Below are 17,058 nucleotides of genomic sequence, written 5' to 3'. Positions count from 1 at the left end.
CCATATGAAATTGGTGATTTGTTTCTCTATCCCCTTAAAATATGACATTGGAATTTGGATCGGAAGTGCGTTAAATGTATAGATGGCTTTTGGTAGAATAGACATTTTTACTATGTTAAGTCTTCCTATCCATGAGCAAGGTATGTTTTTCCACTTAAGTATGTCCTTTTGAATTTCTTGTAGTAGAGCTTTGTAGTTTTCTTTGTATAGGTCTTTTACATCCTTGGTAAGATTTATTCCTAAGTATCTTATCTTCTTGGGGGCTACCGTGAATGGTATTGATTTGGTTATTTCCTCTTCGGTGTTCTTTTTGTTGATGTAGAGGAATCCAAGTGATTTTTGTATGTTTATTTTATAACCTGAGACTCTGCCAAACTCTTCTATTAGTTTCAGTAGTTTTCTGGAGGATTCCTTAGGGTTTTCTGTGTATATAATCATGTCATCTGCAAATAGTGATAACTTTACTTCTTCCTTGCCAATCCGGATACCTTTTATTTCTTTGTCTAGCCTGATTGCCCTGGCTAAGACTTCCAACACGATGTTGAATAAGAGCGGTGATAAAGGGCATCCTTGTCTGGTTCCCGTTCTCAAGGGAAATGCTTTCAGGTTCTCTCCATTTAGAGTGATATTGGCTGTTGGCTTTGCATAGATGCCCTTTATTATGTTGAGGAATTTTCCTTCAATTCCTATTTTGGTAAGAGTTTTTATCATAAATGGGTGTTGGACTTTGTCAAATGCCTTTTCTGCATCAATTGATAAGATCATGTGGTTTTTGTCTTTTGTTTTATTTATGTGATGGATTACATTAATGGTTTTTCTGATATTAAACCAGCCTTGCATACCTGGTATAAATCCCACTTGATCAGGGTGAATTATTTTTTTGATGTGTTGTTGGATTCTATTGGCTAGAATTTTGTTGAGGATTTTTGCATCAATGTTCATGAGGGATATAGGTCTATAATTTTCTTTTTTTGTAATGTCTTTACCTGGTTTTGGTATCAGGGAGATGGTGGCTTCATAGAATGAGTTGGGTAGTATTCCGTCATTTTCTATGCTTTGGAATACCTTTAGTAGTAGTGGTGTTAACTCTTCTCTGAAAATTTGGTAGAACTCTGCAGTGAAGCCGTCCGGGCCAGGACTTTTTTTTGTTGGGAGTTTTTTGATTACCGTTTCAATCTCTTTTTTTGTTATGGGTCTATTTAGTTGTTCTGCTTCTGAATGTGTTAGTTTAGGTAGGTAGTGTTTTTCAAGGAATTCATCCATTTCTTCTAGGTTTTCAAATTTGTTAGAGTACAATTTTTCATAATAATCTGAAATGATTCTTTTAATTTCATTTGGTTCTGTTGTGATGTGGTCCTTCTCATTTCTTATTCGGGTTATTTGTTTCCTTTCCTGTATTTCTTTAGTCAGTCTAGCCAATGGTTTATCAATTTTGTTAATTTTTTCAAAGAACCAGCTTTTGGCTTTGTTAATTCTTTCAATTGTTTTTCTGTTCTCTAATTCATTTAGTTCAGCTCTAATTTTTATTATTTGTTTTCTTCTGGTGCCTGATGGATTCTTTTGTTGCTCACTTTCTATTTGTTCAAGTTGTAGGGACAGTTCTCTGATTTTGGCTCTTTCTTCTTTTTGTATGTGTGCATTTATTGATATAAATTGACCTCTGAGCACTGCTTTTGCTGTGTCCCAGAGGTTTTGATAGGAAGTATTTTCATTCTCGTTGCTGTCTATGAATTTCCTTATTCCCTCCTTGATGTCTTCTATAACCCAGTCTTTTTTCAGGAGGGTATTGTTCATTTTCCAAGTATTTGATTTCTTTTCCCTCGTTCTTCTGTTATTGATCTCTAGTTTTATTGCCTTGTGGTCTGAGAAGATGCTTTGTAATATTTCGATGTTTTGGACTCTGCAAAGGTTTGTTTTATGACCTAATATGTGGTCTATTCTAGAGAATGTTCCATGTGCGCTAGAAAAAAAAGTATATTTTGCAGCAGTTGGGTGGAGAGTTCTGTATAAGTCAATGAGGTCAAGTTGGTTGATTGTTGTAATTAGATCTTCCGTGTCTCTGTTGAGCTTCTTACTGGATGTCCTGTCCTTCTCCGAAAGGGGTGTGTTGAAGTCTCCTACTATAATTGTGGAGGTATCTATCTCGCTTTTCAGTTCTGTTAAAATTTGATTTATATATCTTGCAGCCCTGTCACTGGGTGCGTAAATATTTAATATGGTTATGTCTTCCTGATCAATTGTCCCTTTTATCATTATATAGTGTCCTTCTTTATCCTTTGTGGTGGATTTAAGTCTAAAGTCTATTTTGTCAGAAATTAATATTGCTACTCCTCTTCTTTTTTGCTTATTGTTTGCTTGATATACTTTTTTCCATCCTTTGAGTTTTAGTTTGTTTGTGTCTCTAAGTCTAAGGTGTGTCTCTTGTAGGCAGCATATAGATGGATCGTGTTTCTTTATCCAGTCTGTGACTCTCTGTCTCTTTATTGGTGCATTTAGTCCATTTACATTCAGGGTAATTATAGATAAATAAGTGTTTAGTGTTATCATTTTGATGCCTTTTTATGTGTGTTGTTGACAATTTCATTTTTCCACATACTTTTTTGTGCTGAGGCGTTTTTCTTAGTAAATTGTGAGATCCTCACTTTCATAGTGTTTGACTTTATGTTAGTTGAGTCGTTACGTTTTTCTTGGTTTTTGTCTTGAGTTATAGAGTTGTTATACCTTTTTGTGGTTACCTCATTATATACCCCTATTTTTCTAAGTAAAAACCTAACTTGTATTGTTCTATATCGCCTTGTATCACTCTCCATATGGCAGTTCAATGCCTCCTGTATTTAGTCCCTCTTTTTGATTATTGTGATCTTTTACCTATTGACTTCCATGATTCCCTGTTATGTGTATTTTTTTTTAATTAATCTTAATTTGTTTGTTTTTGTGATTTCCCTATTTGAGTTGATATCAGGACGTTCTGTTTTGTGACCTTGTGTTGTGCTGATATCTGATATTATTGGTTCTCTGACCAAACAATATCCTTTAGTATTTCTTGTAGCTTTGGTTTGGTTTTTGCAAATTCTCTAAACTTGTGTTTGTCTGTAAATATCTTAATTTCGCCTTCATATTTCAGAGAGAGTTTTGCTGGATATATGATCCTTGGTTGGCAGTTCTTCTCCTTCAGTGTTCTGTATATGTCGTCCCATTCCCTTCTTGCCTGCATGGTTTCTGCTGAGTAGTCAGAACATATTCTTATTGATTCTCCCTTGAAGGAAACCTTTCTTTTCTCCCTGGCTGCTTTTAAAATTTTCTGTTTATCTTTGGTTTTGGTGAGTTTGATGATAATATGTCTTGGTGTTTTTCTTTTTGGATCAATCTTAAATGGGGTTCGATGAGCATCTTGGATAGATATCCTTTCGTTTTTCATGATGTCAGGGAAGTTTTCTGTCAGAAGTTCTTCAACTATTTTCTCTGTGTTTTCTGTCCCCCCTCCCTGTTCTGGGACTCCAATCACCCGCAGGTTATCCTTCTTGATAGAGTCCCACATAATTCTTAGGGTTTCTTCATTTTTTTTAATTCTTTTATCTGATTTTTTTTCAGCTATGTTGGTGTTGATTCCCTGGTCCTCCAGATGTCCCAGTCTGCATTCTAATTGCTCGAGTCTGCTCCTCTGACTTCCTAGTGTGTTGTCTAATTCTGTTATTTTATTGTTAATCTTTTGGATTTCTACATGTTGTCTCTCTATGGATTCTTGCAACTTATTAATTTTTCCAGTATGTTCTTGAATAATCTTTTTGAGTTCTTCAACAGTTTTATCAGTGTGTTCCTTGGCTTTTTCTGCAGATATCCTAATTTCATTTGTGATATCATTAAGCATTCTGTAAATTAGTTTTTTATATTCTGTATCTGATAATTCCAAAATTGTATCTTCATTTGGGAAAGATTTTGATTCTTTTGTTTGGGGAGTTGGAGAAGCTGTCACGGTCTGCTTCTTTAAGTGGTTTGATATGGATTGTTGTCTCCGAGCCATCACTGGGAAACTAGTTTTTCCAGAAAATCCGCTAAAAAAAAAAACTGCAGTCAGATCCCTATCAGAGTTCTCCCTCTGGCTCAGGCTATTCAGATGTTAATGAAGCCGCCTGGGGAGGGTGGGGGAGGGAACAGAGAGATAGGAGAGTAGCACCTCAGAATATAGCCAGAGTTGCTTGTCTTGCTTGGAAAGACTATTATATCTGAGATTCCCGCGGGCGCGTCGCCTATGTGTGCTGTCTGTGTGGAGATTGCCCCCGGGGGGTCTGGCCCGCTGGAGTCACGGTCAGATCCTCCGCTTCCAGCCCCACGCCCAGCGTCAAGGCTCCCCTACTGGGACGGTGCACTCTCGACTCCAAAATCAGTCGCTGCCTCCCGGGGACTTCTCGTCCCTCCAGCCGCGTGGCCGTGCCGCCCCCGTGAACCAGGTGGGCCCCCTCCCGGGGTTAGTTCAGATGGGTGGAGTAGCTCCCCGTGCTTGTGCCGCGACCGAGTGTCCCGGCTGGAACGCTGTTCTCCCCGCTCCAATACCAGTCGCTGCCTCCCGGGGACTTCTCCTACCGGCTGCGTCCCACGCCGCCCGCGCGACCCGGATGGTCACCTTCCCGGGGTTAGTTCAGGTGGTGGAGCAACTCTCCGTGTTTATGGCGTACCTGCGTGCAGTCCAAATCCCTGTGGGACGGTTCCCCGGCTCGGGTGCTGCTCTTTCTGCTCCAAGATCAGTCACTGCCTCCCGGGGACTTCTCCTAACGGCTGCGTCCCACGCCGCCCGTGGAACCGGCTAGTCCCCCTCCCGGGGTTAGTTCAGGGGGGTGGAGCAGGTCTCTGTGCTTGTGCCGTACCTGACTGGTATGCTGGCTCCAGGCTCTGGAAACAATCGCTGCTTCCCCGTATTAGTTCGTTCTCCGTCTCTAAATCTGTGTTTGTTGTTCAGGGTTCGTAGATTGTTATGTATGTGATCGATTCACTTGTTTTTCCGTGTCTTTGTTGTAAGAGGGATCCGAGGTAGCGTCTGCCTAGTCCGCCATCTTGGCTCCGCCTCTCTCTCTCATTTTTTAAACTAATATCTTACCTCTTCTTTTCATTCTTTATAGGTTTCTGTGTAACAATTTCTTATGTCATTACTCCCACCTCTTCTTTAAATACTCAAGAGGTGCTCAGTAACATAATTCTTAATGACATAAATTTGACTGTGACCACTTAAATGCAAAGGCTCTGTCATATCCATATTTATAGGTCTGCACTGTGCTGTAACCCAGCAGTTGCTCTGTAAGTGCAATTTAAACTTAAATGAAACTAAATCTTAAATTCAATAACTAACTTAATGGAACTTCCAACATCTCTGGTTCATTCATTAAGTCACACTTTAATTCAAAAAACAAACATTTACTGAGTGCTTGTTGTGGTGCTCGCCACCACACTGGGGACTGAAAACACAAAAGTGAGACAGCGCCAACTCTCACTCCAGTGCAGGATACGGACATGCAGATAATTACACACTGTGGGACATGCAATGAGAAAACTAAACTTGGTGTTACCATGAAGAGATAGAGGAGTCCAGAGGCTAAATGGAGAAGGATTCTACAATAAATGGTTCACTCCGTATTACAATGGCTACAGTACCAGGGAGTACACAGAGGAACCAATGGGTCAGGAAATAAAATTACAAATACTACAAACTTAACATAGAATAATTCATATATTTTTTATTTTTGAAACTGCAACTAAACTTGTAATCAGGTTTCACGAAATGTTTCCTGACAGAAGCTAACGAGAGAAGGACGTGGCTGACAGGCAGAGGACACCCGTATTCGAGTCAGCAGCTGGAAGTTCACCACTACATTTAGATCTTATAAAGAAGTTAATACTTACCTGTTAGAGTAATTTTGCAATCCTGTGAATAAATTTATTCTAATCCTTAAGTAAATCCTTGTAAAAACCTCTGGGGTTATAACCTCTCACGTAGCCTCTACGCAGTTAGAGAAATCACAAGGATACTGGCCAATCTGTGGCTGTTACCTTTGACAGTTCACCAAATGCTCTTAAGTTAATTCAAAAAAGGTTTAAAGAACATATCAGCAATTATATATAAGTTTAAGATTAAAACTCTGCTTTCCAAGTATTTTCTAATTTTTTACATAGACTTCCACAATACTTTAAGGCTTCAAAAATACGGAAAGCCAATCCCAGTACTCAGCAGATATTCAATATCTTTTAGAACTGCATTATACCAAATATAATACTTAATGGCATTAACCAACATTTAAGGAGCCCAGTAGTACAATGGTTAGCCACTCAGCTGATACCAAAAGGTTGCCAGTTCGAACCCATCCAGCACTCCACTGGCAATGTGTTTCCATAAAGATTACCACCTAGAAAAACCCTATGGGACAGTTTCTATTCCGTAACACATGGGGTCACTATGAGTTGAAATTGACTCGATAGCACCTAAAACAACAACAAAACTTTAGGATAAATAAATAACTACATATAATTAACAAAAATGATTTCAACTTAAGTACCCTCTTTATTTTGGCACCTCCTAAGAAAAGAACATAGTAAATATTTAATTTATAAAAGGTAAAAAAGCAATTGCTCCAGAAGAGAAGTATGGCTACTTGTGTTGTTAGTTGCTGTCAACTCAGTCCTGACTCATGGCAACCCCAGGTGTTACAGAGTAGAACTGCTCCATACAGTTTTCTTGGCTGTAATCTTTTACGGAAGCAGTTCTCCAGAACTTTCTTCCACAATGCCACAGCATAGGTTTAAACCTCCAATCTTTAGGTTAGCAGCTGACTGCAAACTGCATTGGCAGTTCAAGTACACACAGCAGCTCCACAGAAGAAAGGCCTGGCGAACTGCTTCCATAAAAGATTACAGCCAATAAAACCCTATGAAGCAGTTCTACTCTGTAACACCTGGGAATGCCATGAGTCAGAATCTACTCGATAGCAACAGGCATCAAAGCTATGTTGGTACTGTTGTTAGTTGCCATCGAGCAGATTCTGACTCATGGCAACCCCATGCTTGTCAGGGCAAAACTGTGATCCATAGGGCTCTTTTGGAGTTTTGTTTTTTTTTTTTTTTTTGCTGTTCTTTTTGTGTGTGTGTGTGTGCCTTAAGTGAAAGTTTACAAATCAAGTCAGTCTCTAATACAAAAATTTATATATACCTTGCTACGTGCTCTTAGTTGCTCTCCTCCTAATGAAACAGCACACTCATTCTCTCCACCTGTATTTCCTGCGTCCATTCAGCCAGCTTCTGTCCTCCTCTGCCTTCTCATCTCCCCTCCAGACAGGAGATGCCCACATAGTCTCATGTGTCTACTTGAGCCAAGAATCTCACTCCTTACCAGTATCATTTTCTATCTTACAGTCCAGCTCAATCCCTGTCTGAAGAGAAGGCTTTGAGAATGGTACCAGTTTTGTGCTAAGAGAAGGTCTGGAGACCATGACCCTGGGGTTCTTCTAGTCTCATTCAGACCATTAAGTCTGGTCTTTTTACGAGAATTTGAGGTCTGCATCCCACTGCTCTCCTGCTCCATCATGGATTCTCTGTTGTGCTCCCTCTCAGGGTAGCCATTGGTTGTAGCTGGGCACCATCTAGTTCTTCTGGTCTCAGGCTGATGTAGTCTCCAACTTATGTATCCTTTTCTGTCTCTTGGGCTCATAATTACCTTCTATCTTTGGTGTTCCTCATTCTCCTTTGCTCTAGGTGGGTTGAGACCAACTGATCAACTTAGATGACCACCTATTAGCACTTAAGACCCCAGATGCCACTCACCAAAGTGGGATGCAGAATGCTTTTTTAATAGATTTTATTATGCCAATTGACCTAGATTTCCCCTGAAACCATGGTCCCCAGGTCCCTGCCCTTGCTACCCTGGCTTTCGAAGAGCTCGGTTTACTCAGGAAACTACTTTGCTTTTGGTTTAGTCCAGTTGTGCTGACTTCTCCTATATTGTGTGTTGTCGCTCCCTTCATCTAAAGTAGTTCTTGTCTACTACCTAATTAGTGAATACTCCTTTCCCTCTTTCCCTCCCCACCCTTGTAACCATCAAAGAATATTTTCTTCTGAGTTTAAACTATTTCTTAAGTTCTTATAATAGTGGTGTCATTTGTAATTGTCCTTTTGTCCTTTCGCAACTGACTAATTTCACTCAACATAACGCCTTCCAGATTCCTCCATGTTATGAAATGTTTCACAGATACATCATTGTTCTTTATCGATGTGTAGTATTCCATTGTATGAATACACCATAATTTATCCAGCCATCCGTCGATGGGCACCTTGGTTGCTTCTATCTTTTTAAAAATATGGAATCCTTCACCAATTTGCATGTCACCCTTGTGCAAGGGCCGTGCTAATCTTCTCTGTACCGTTCCAATTTTAGTATGTGTGCTGCTGAAGTGAGAACTCCATCTCCATAAGGTTTTTAATAGCTGATTTTTTTTTTTTTTTTTTTTTGGAAGTAGATTGCTAGGTCTTTCTCCTGAGGCACCCCTGAGTGGATTTGAACTGCCAACCTTTCACTTAGCAGTTCAGTGCTTTAACTGTTTGAACCACTCAGGGACTCCATGCATATTGTTGTTGTTAGGTACCAATGGAGTCAATTCTAACTCCTAGAGACCCCATGCAACAGAGCAGAACTATCCCAAAACGCTTTCTTTGCTGTAATCTTTACGGAAGCAGATCACCAAGTCTTCCTCCCGTGGAGCTGTTGGGTGATTTTGAATCATCAACCTTTCGGTTAGTAGTTAGTAGTTAACCGTTTGTGCCACCAGGGCTCCATCCCATACGTATTACTAGTTTCCAGGCAAAGGCCTACATCAAGTTAATTTTCTCCTTAATTTAAAAATATTCATGAATATGGTAGTTTTAATCAGTAAAAATTAACCCTTTCAGCAGGTGATGACATTACAGACACACAAGCACACTTGCACGCATGCACACACACACACTTTTCACGTGGAACTCTAATGTGGACTAAGAAATACTAGGTTTGCTTATATACAGTTCATTCCGCTGTTTGTAGATCTAAGTTCAAAGTACACAGTAGACACTGAAATATACATATCAAATCGACTGCATGAAATGGACATTATTTTTTAATATTTTGGAGTAAGGGCTTTTGAGTAAGACGAAACTATTCCAATTTCAGCACAATCACAGACTAACTGGGATGTTATTTAAGCTATATAAATCGTAATTTCCTCACTGAAATATTAAGGTACTAATGTGAAGTTCACAAAAATGTTATGGGAAATAAAGTAATTTATATAGAACACTTATGAAAATATTTGGTATGGTATATAGTAAAAGCTATTTGTATTACATATTCTGTATTTTGGAAATGTATTTTTTCTAAGCTAACTAGGAAAACAGTCAACAGAAATATTTATAACACTGTGGCAAAGGGTATGTATTGCATTTTTATAATCTACAATGTCAATAAAAATTGTAATGACATCAGAACTGTCATTAAATGCATAAAACAAAGTAAAACCAAAAAAAGACAGCATACAACTATCTGTGTAGTATGACCGTATCTTTTTAGAAATGTTTGTTCATCTACATGTGCATAAAAAAATGAGAAGGAAATGTTCAAGATTTTATTAAAAGTTATAAAATCTTTTTATAAAAACTTTTTTTTCTTTTACCTTTTTTTAAATTCCTAAATCTGCATGTATTACTTTTATAATTTAAAATGGTGCTACTTTTCGTCTGGGGTCTTAAAAGCCTGTGAGCAGCCATCTAATATACTCCACTGGTCTCACCCCTTTGGGAACAAGGAAGAATGAGGAAGACTAAGGATACAGGGGAAAGATTAGTCCAAAGGACTAATGGACCACATCTACCGTGGCCTTCAGCAGACTGAGTCCAGTACAACTAGATGGTACCAGGCTACCACCACTGACTACTCTGACAAGGATCACAAGAGAGGGTCCCAGACAGCTGGAGAAAAACGTAGAACAAAATTCTAACTCAGAAAGAAAAACCAGACTTGCTGGCCTGACAGAAACTGGAGAAACCCTGAGAGTATGGCCCCTGGACACCCTCTCAACCAGTAATGAAGTCACTCCTGAGGTTCACTCTTCAGCCAAAGACTGCACAGGCCCATAAAACAAAATGAGACTAAAGGGGCGCACCAGCCCAGGGGCAGGGAATAGGAGGCAGGAGGTAACAGGAAAGCTGGTAATAGGGAACCCAAGGTTGAAAAGGGAGAGTGTTGACATGTTACGGGGTCGTTAACCAATGTCTTATAACAATAAATGTACTGACTGTTTAATGAGAAACTAGTTTGTTCTGTAAACTTTCATCTAAAGAATAAAAAAAAAAATTTAAAGAGCTACTTTTAAATGACAAGTGCCCAGTCATCTCATTTTAACTCATGCCAGTCAATTAATTATGACAATAGATAATATTTTTGTACGTCTCATTTCTTTTTTCCAAAGAGGTTGTTTTTTGTTTGTTATTGTTTTTGTTTTTCCAACTAGCACACACCCACACATATACACACAAATTCAAATTGTGAGTTCTAACATCCTAAGTTATAAGAGAGAAAGAACTTTGCCAAAGGTGGCTTGCAACACCATTCTGTCAGCTTCATTATCTGCATAGATTGATTCATTCAAAGCTGTAGAATGGGTGGCAGGAAGGCTAAATCCATTAAAAAAAAAAAAAAAAAGCCATAGCACTATACAAAAGATCAAGTTTAGACACAGTGTAATACCAGGCATACAATTTCAATGCCTTTAAAAAGCAGCCAATACCAATACCAAACTAAGGTTTTTGTCATTTTCTGTCTGCTTTATTTCTTGAACTACTTGCATGAAATCAGAATCTCGGCATTCTAAAAAGTTACCTCCCTTTTTTGCTTACTCCACTGATTCAAGTCATTCAGCCACGTGAGTGCAGAGGAAATTATCACATTATAAATATAACTATAGGTATTCAGAAGGAAAAGAACCAAACACGAATATGATTAACAAAACTGTTTCTCATAAAATGTTATTTGGTGATATTTTTAGACAAGAAAATGACAAAAAAAATGTTTTTAAAGGTATATGTCTAAATAGAATGACTTTTCAAAGATGTCTCAGAAAGAAAACTCTTAATGCAACAAGCTAATGTAAGATTGAATAGCTGTTTGAATGTTTTCAACTCAACTAGCTTTCTTCAGCACCGTGAAATAAATCAAAATCAATGTGAAAGAATGGACATAAAAATCCATTAAGACAAATTAGATTTCACTGCCCAGTTCAGTATTAGCATTAATTCCTAGATGTGGCCCTCTTATCATCACAGCAACAAAAAGGGAATGTACCAAACATCAAAGAATACCAAGAACAACCTAGAGAAATGAGTGGAGTTCAAAACCTGAAGTACTATAAGAATAGAGGAACGACATACCAGTGCCACCTTTTCTGTAAACTTACTGATTATAAGAAATAAAGGGATTATATAATGCTAGTTTCAACTATGAGCTGTCTCCACGTCACATTTCAAGCATATAACTATTGCCCATGCAATACGCTGCTGACACATAAATGCCTTTCCCCTCCTAGATATTGCTAAAAATCGCCACAACTACACTTCCCAAACATCCCCAGAAAACAGAACATGCAATAAATCACTCTGTTTTCCCCGAGAAAGTGCAATCCAGCTTCAATATTAGGGAAGTAATATAAAATATAATAGTATGGGTGTACGTTGCAGTGTACCAAAAAGACTTGATAAATAACGGGTAAGACTGAGAATAGATAGCAAAGTGTACATGCAGCCAAATGAGGCTGACATTAAATGTTTAATAGACTGCATATAACCTTGTGCATTAAAATTTAATGACTTGGATATAAGCACTTAAGGATTTATGAATCTAGCTTCATATTTGTCAGAAAACATTGCCAAAGTTTCAAGTCCTAAGGTAGAGTGCTAGCTAAAATGCTTCTTGGCCTGGAATCAAAAATGGATTCTGTTTAGAGCCAATCCAGAAAAATCAACTGGGGTATGACTGACAAGACTAAGTGACTTGAACTTGGCATGAAAAAGTCAAGTTCCAGAAAAGAAGATGGTTATTTGTTTGGTTGAAACAGCTGAAAGTTCAGTATGCTATCCTTTATTTGCAAAATAATTTCCCAATTAACTTTACATTAAATAAATTAACTATATTTATTATAAAATGAAATTTAAAATTGAACGTTGACAAGAATAAAGAAAAGCCTGTGGTTTACTGTTTATAATACTAGCAGCTAACATTTGTTAAGCTCTGATTACACCAGCCACTGCTGTAATGACTTTGCATGTATTCTCAAGCCCTTTAAGATTGGTACTATGATTATCTCTATTATACAGGTGAGGAAAATGAGGCACAAAACAAGTAAATAATCTAACCAATACCACACATTTGGCAAATAGCACTGCCTGGGATTAGTGAAGCATCTGCCACTCTCTTTCCCTGCATAGCTGAAACTCTGAGGGGGGTGGGCTTGAAACTGATATTCAATTGTATAAACTACAATTTTATCATTTTTAGAGCAGCTGCTAATTACAATGTTCATATCAAGCCTTAATTTTAAAAGCTGATACAAGTTACACACTAAATAAATATTTGTTCAAAGAACTTAGTGCAAAAGGTGGGGAGAGGAGATACTCAGTTTCTCTTCTATATCCAAAGCATAAGTGGACAAACGAGTTCATCTAGTAATTTTGTTTTTATTAATAGCATTGATATACTTTTAAAACAGAGACTTTGCAAACAAGGTTGCATTTTAAATATCATTATGCCATTACCAAACAGATTTTGGAAATACAAAAACATTACTATTTATTTTCATTCATCAAATATTAAAATGAATTCCATTTAAAATTACTTATGAAAAAGATATGCTGCAAGCTGCACAAAGCATTAAATAAATATGTGTATTCTACTATTCAAAATAAATTTTACATCTCAGATGAAAAATGGCAACTCCATTTGGTTGGTCAATGGCCAAATTACCACATCAAAACAGTAATAGTCTGGAATCATATATGTTCCCTCAAAGTTAGGATAATCAATGAAGGAGGCTTGAATATGGATGGCTTCCTTAGGTTTCTGGGACTTTCATGAATGAGTCCTCAGAGCTCATTAGTCAGGAGAATACCCTGATAGTGGTTACTTCAGGACTCTGAACTGGACCCTTCAGGCTCAAACCCCTGCTGAGAATGTACCTTTCTACCAAGTTCCCTGCTGAGAATTTGCATTTCCATTCCAGATATACTGAATCAGAACCTACATTTTAGCAAAATCCTAAGTGATTCTTATGTACAACTTACTAGAAATGCAAAGTCTCAGCAGGAGTTCCAACCTGAACAAAGCTGTTGGAAGCTCTAGGTTATTCGTCATTTGAATATTTTATTCTGTTTAACAATTCTTCTGGCTCCAGAAGTGAAACATCCTGAATTCCAAATATCTGTCAAATTACTACCTCAAATTAAATTGGCTGACTTTCCAACTACAGTATATTTTAAGGGCATTTTGTCCCTAATTTAGAGACAACCTGTAGTATCTCTTTATAATCAAAGAAATGAACATTTTCAACTCCACAACTTTCTAAGGAATAACAAATGAACCAAAACAGTGACACACTTCCAAAATGTGAGAGGCTTAACACTGGAGAACATCCAAGCTTCCGCTCTTCCATAACAAAAATTACTAACCATAAAAAGGGGAAAACTAATTACACCTCATCTTTTGATTTGCCTGGAAATAGATCTATATTTAAACTAATGTTTAAAATCTAAAAAGTGGAAGACAAAGGTCCCAATGATAAAGATCAAGATGCAAAGAATGATGCTAAAAATATGCTAATCACTTAAAATATATTGAAAGGATCCCAATTTTTCATGAACAATAAAATGTTACCTTCTTTTGGGTGGTTTTGCTGATCCCCAATTTAATACGAAACTAATAACACTTTAATATAATTAAGACAATTAGATTTTTTCAGTGGACACTTCCTTTGTTTCTCTATTAAAATCTGGCACCATTACAAAAATAATCTCACTCTAAGACCCAGTGTGCTGTGTTTGGTCACCCTATGCCCAAGGTGACCTGATTACAAAAACACGGAACCACTGTCCAATCAAGTTTGCACCTGTGCAAGGAGATGTACCTCCACTTCTCCACTCAAAGCGCAGGGAATTGTCCAGTATCTCAGTGACTTAATTACCAAAATAAATGAATACAACAAAGCGGACTTGTTTCTGACATAGGCTTTCAATTCTACTCTCCCTAACACTACAAGGAACTTTTAAAGCTTCCTGTATCTGTCAAAGGAAAAACGTTTGCCAAATGATGTCCCTACTGCTATCCCAGCTGGCTTTTCATTAACCCAAATCGCCCTTTCATCCTTGCCTTCTTCTCTTTATACACGTTACAGAGAATTGCACACACCACTAGTTCCCCACCCCCATGGCCCCGCTAGCCCCAGTGCCAGGCTTAATTTCTAGAACTCGGCACAGCCACTTCCGGAAGCACACTCAAAAGCATCTTGCCTGATGATTTCTCAAATCCTCTCCCTTCATTTCAAATCCCTGCATTCATTTCCGCCCCCCCCCCCGGAAAAGTCGAGTCAACAAACACCCACTTTCGCAGTTGAGGTGTCCAGAAAGAAAACACACACACACTCACACACATCACTCCCCTTATCTCCAAACTTCACAGCACACTCAAACATCCAAACTCGGTTCCTACTATCCTCCGCTCTCCAAAACACCGGTAGTTGTACTGGATATAACTGGTGCGGGGGAAAACTGGTGTTTCGCACATTGTTATACTCAATAGAGACCTCATTCCCACCAGCCACTCTCACACCCCGGCCACCTGAAGGTCTCAGGAGGCACAGCTGTCACCTCTCCGGTTGCCCTCTCCTGACACCACCTTTAACTCGACGCTCCTGCACCTGACTGGCACCAAGGGGCCGTAGTCCCGGCGGTGCGCGGCGATAATTCGTGCCCAAGACCCACCGAAGCTGAGCGGAGGAGGAGGACCTGTGCGTCCAGCCCTGCCCTACTGTCCTCCCCGTCCTAGTTGGAGGGATGCCCAGAGCATCCAGTAGAGAGATGGGCCGGGAGAGCTACATCAAAAAGTTAAGAAAGAGAGCTGCGTGGGAACTGAGTGTTCCGAAGTTCGAAAAAGAGGAAGTCGCGAGGGAGATCGGAAGGGGCGGAAGAGTAGTGTTCACTGCACGGCCGCCACGTGCAGGGGGAGCCGCCGGTCCTAATTAGTTAGCCAGCTCCCGGCCCCAGACACCCCAGGCTCCAAAGGGAGAGCGAAACAGCCGTGGAACTGGGGACACATGCAAGTGCCGAGGCTGAAAACTTACGGAAGAAGATGTACTCGGTGTAGCTGCTCCAGATCTTGTCGTCGCGGTACTGGTTGACAAAGGCGGCAGTGCCCGAGGAGTTGCACGCCACCATGTGGAAGCCGGCCTCGGACAGGCGGTCGAACGCCTGCTCCAAGTAGGTGAACTTGAGGTAGAAGCGCGACGTGTACTTCTCCGGCGGCCGGTCCGGGTCGCGGCTCTCGTTTAGCGTGTCCCCAAAGACCTCCTTGGCCAGCGCTATGCGCCCGCACACCATGATGCGCGCCACGCGCCGGAACTTGGCGTCCGCCTGGTTGTCGCGCACCGTGGTATAGGAGCCGCGGTAGCCCAGCGTGAGGAAGCCCGAGCGCTTGTCCGGCGCGCCACCACCGCCGCCGTGCGCTCCGGGGCCCGAGGGCGCGGCGGCTGCTGCCCCGCGCTGCAAAAGCGCGTCGCTACTGCCCTGCGAGACGTTGTCCTCCAGGTCGCTCTGGCAGCCCTCGTCGTTGAGCGAGTTCTGCTTGGTGACCTTGGGCGACAGCAGCTTGACCAGGTCAGTGAGCTGGAAGTACTCGGCCTCACGCAGGAGCCGCTCCTTCTCGGGGAAGTGCTCTGGGAGCGCGAGCTGCTTGTCCCGCAGATAATCCAGCACGTACCTGAAGAGGAAGCCGTCCCGGTCGATGAAGAAGCGCGCCCGGCTGTCCCTGGGCAACTCGCCCCGGCGCCGGGCGCCGCCCCGGGGACTGGAGGGTGAGAACATGCTAGCCAGAGTGCTGTCCGGGACGCTGAGCAGTGTCGAGTGCTTGGTCACATAGACCTGGCCGCCCACGTTCAGCTCCACCACCTCCGGGAAAGGCGAGGGCACGCAGGGCCCCGGGGCTGCGGCTGCCGGCGCGCCGGGCGAGCTAGACGAGGAGACCATCTCGCTGATGGGCAGTATGGTACTGCCGCCGCTACCGGTGTCCTTCAGCGCCATCGTCCCCCCTCCGCCGCCGGCCAAGTGACCCGGGAGAACAGCACTTTCTGATTCCCGGAGCCCGCGCCCTGCACCCCTCTCGACCTCCGGCCCTCCGTCTGCGCCCCGGTGCCGGGCAGCGCCTGTCTCCGGCCGGAGCGGCTCCGCTCAGGGCTCGGGGCAACGGCGGCGTCGGTGGCGCCCGGGCTCCATCGGGGGAGCGGTGCGCGGAAGAGCAGCTCGGCGGGCGCGGCGGCTGCGGCGGAGGCGCGAGGAGAAGCGGCTGCTCCTTTGGGGCGACAGCGGAGTAGTGTGAGAGAGACTTGCAAGAGGTTCTAGGGAGGTTGTTCGGCTCTCCGCGGGGAGGGCGGGAGGAGGGGTTGGAGCAAAGAAAACTCCCCGCCCGAGCGGCTTGCGAGCGCGCGGCGAACCCGGAGCGCGGACGGCGGCGCTAACTACTCCTCGCAGCCGGGGAGGCTGCACTGACGTCAAGCCCTGGACTGGGACCCGAGCCACAGCTGTCATTTAAAGAGATAGGCGCCTGCCGCTGGTTGCCAAACTCCGACACTAGGGGGCGGGGCCGAGAACCGAGCCTGGAGGAGGACGCCGCTCGGCACCGAGCGCGGAAAAGCCGGCAGGATCTAAAACCCCAACGGAGAAAAGGGAGACATACCTTGCTCACGCACTCCGTTCCCTGCCTCTCTCTTTCCCTTTCTTCCTTCACAATCCACCCCC

At 41.8% G+C, this 17,058-nt stretch overlaps 1 protein-coding gene and 1 non-coding gene across 2 annotated transcripts in view; both read right to left on the bottom strand.

Moving 5' to 3' along the window:
- Positions 1 to 16,754, bottom strand: part of KCTD8 (potassium channel tetramerization domain containing 8) — a 347,133-nt gene extending 330,379 nt beyond the window's left edge. Inside the window, exon 1 of the mRNA XM_049886311.1 lies at positions 15,390 to 16,754. Within this exon, the coding sequence (XP_049742268.1) occupies positions 15,390 to 16,344 (955 nt within the window). The 5' untranslated portion in view covers positions 16,345 to 16,754. The remainder of the gene's footprint in view (positions 1 to 15,389) is intronic.
- On the bottom strand, positions 8,331 to 8,437 carry LOC126077608 (U6 spliceosomal RNA). The gene has a single exon (XR_007517784.1). It is a non-coding gene; the product is annotated as a U6 spliceosomal RNA (small nuclear RNA).
- Positions 16,755 to 17,058: the final 304 nt, after the last annotated feature.

This window comes from Elephas maximus, chromosome 5, assembly GCF_024166365.1.
Source record: "Elephas maximus indicus isolate mEleMax1 chromosome 5, mEleMax1 primary haplotype, whole genome shotgun sequence".
Taxonomy (NCBI): Eukaryota; Metazoa; Chordata; class Mammalia; order Proboscidea; family Elephantidae; genus Elephas; species Elephas maximus.
This window is presented reverse-complemented; position numbering and strand designations above follow the sequence as displayed.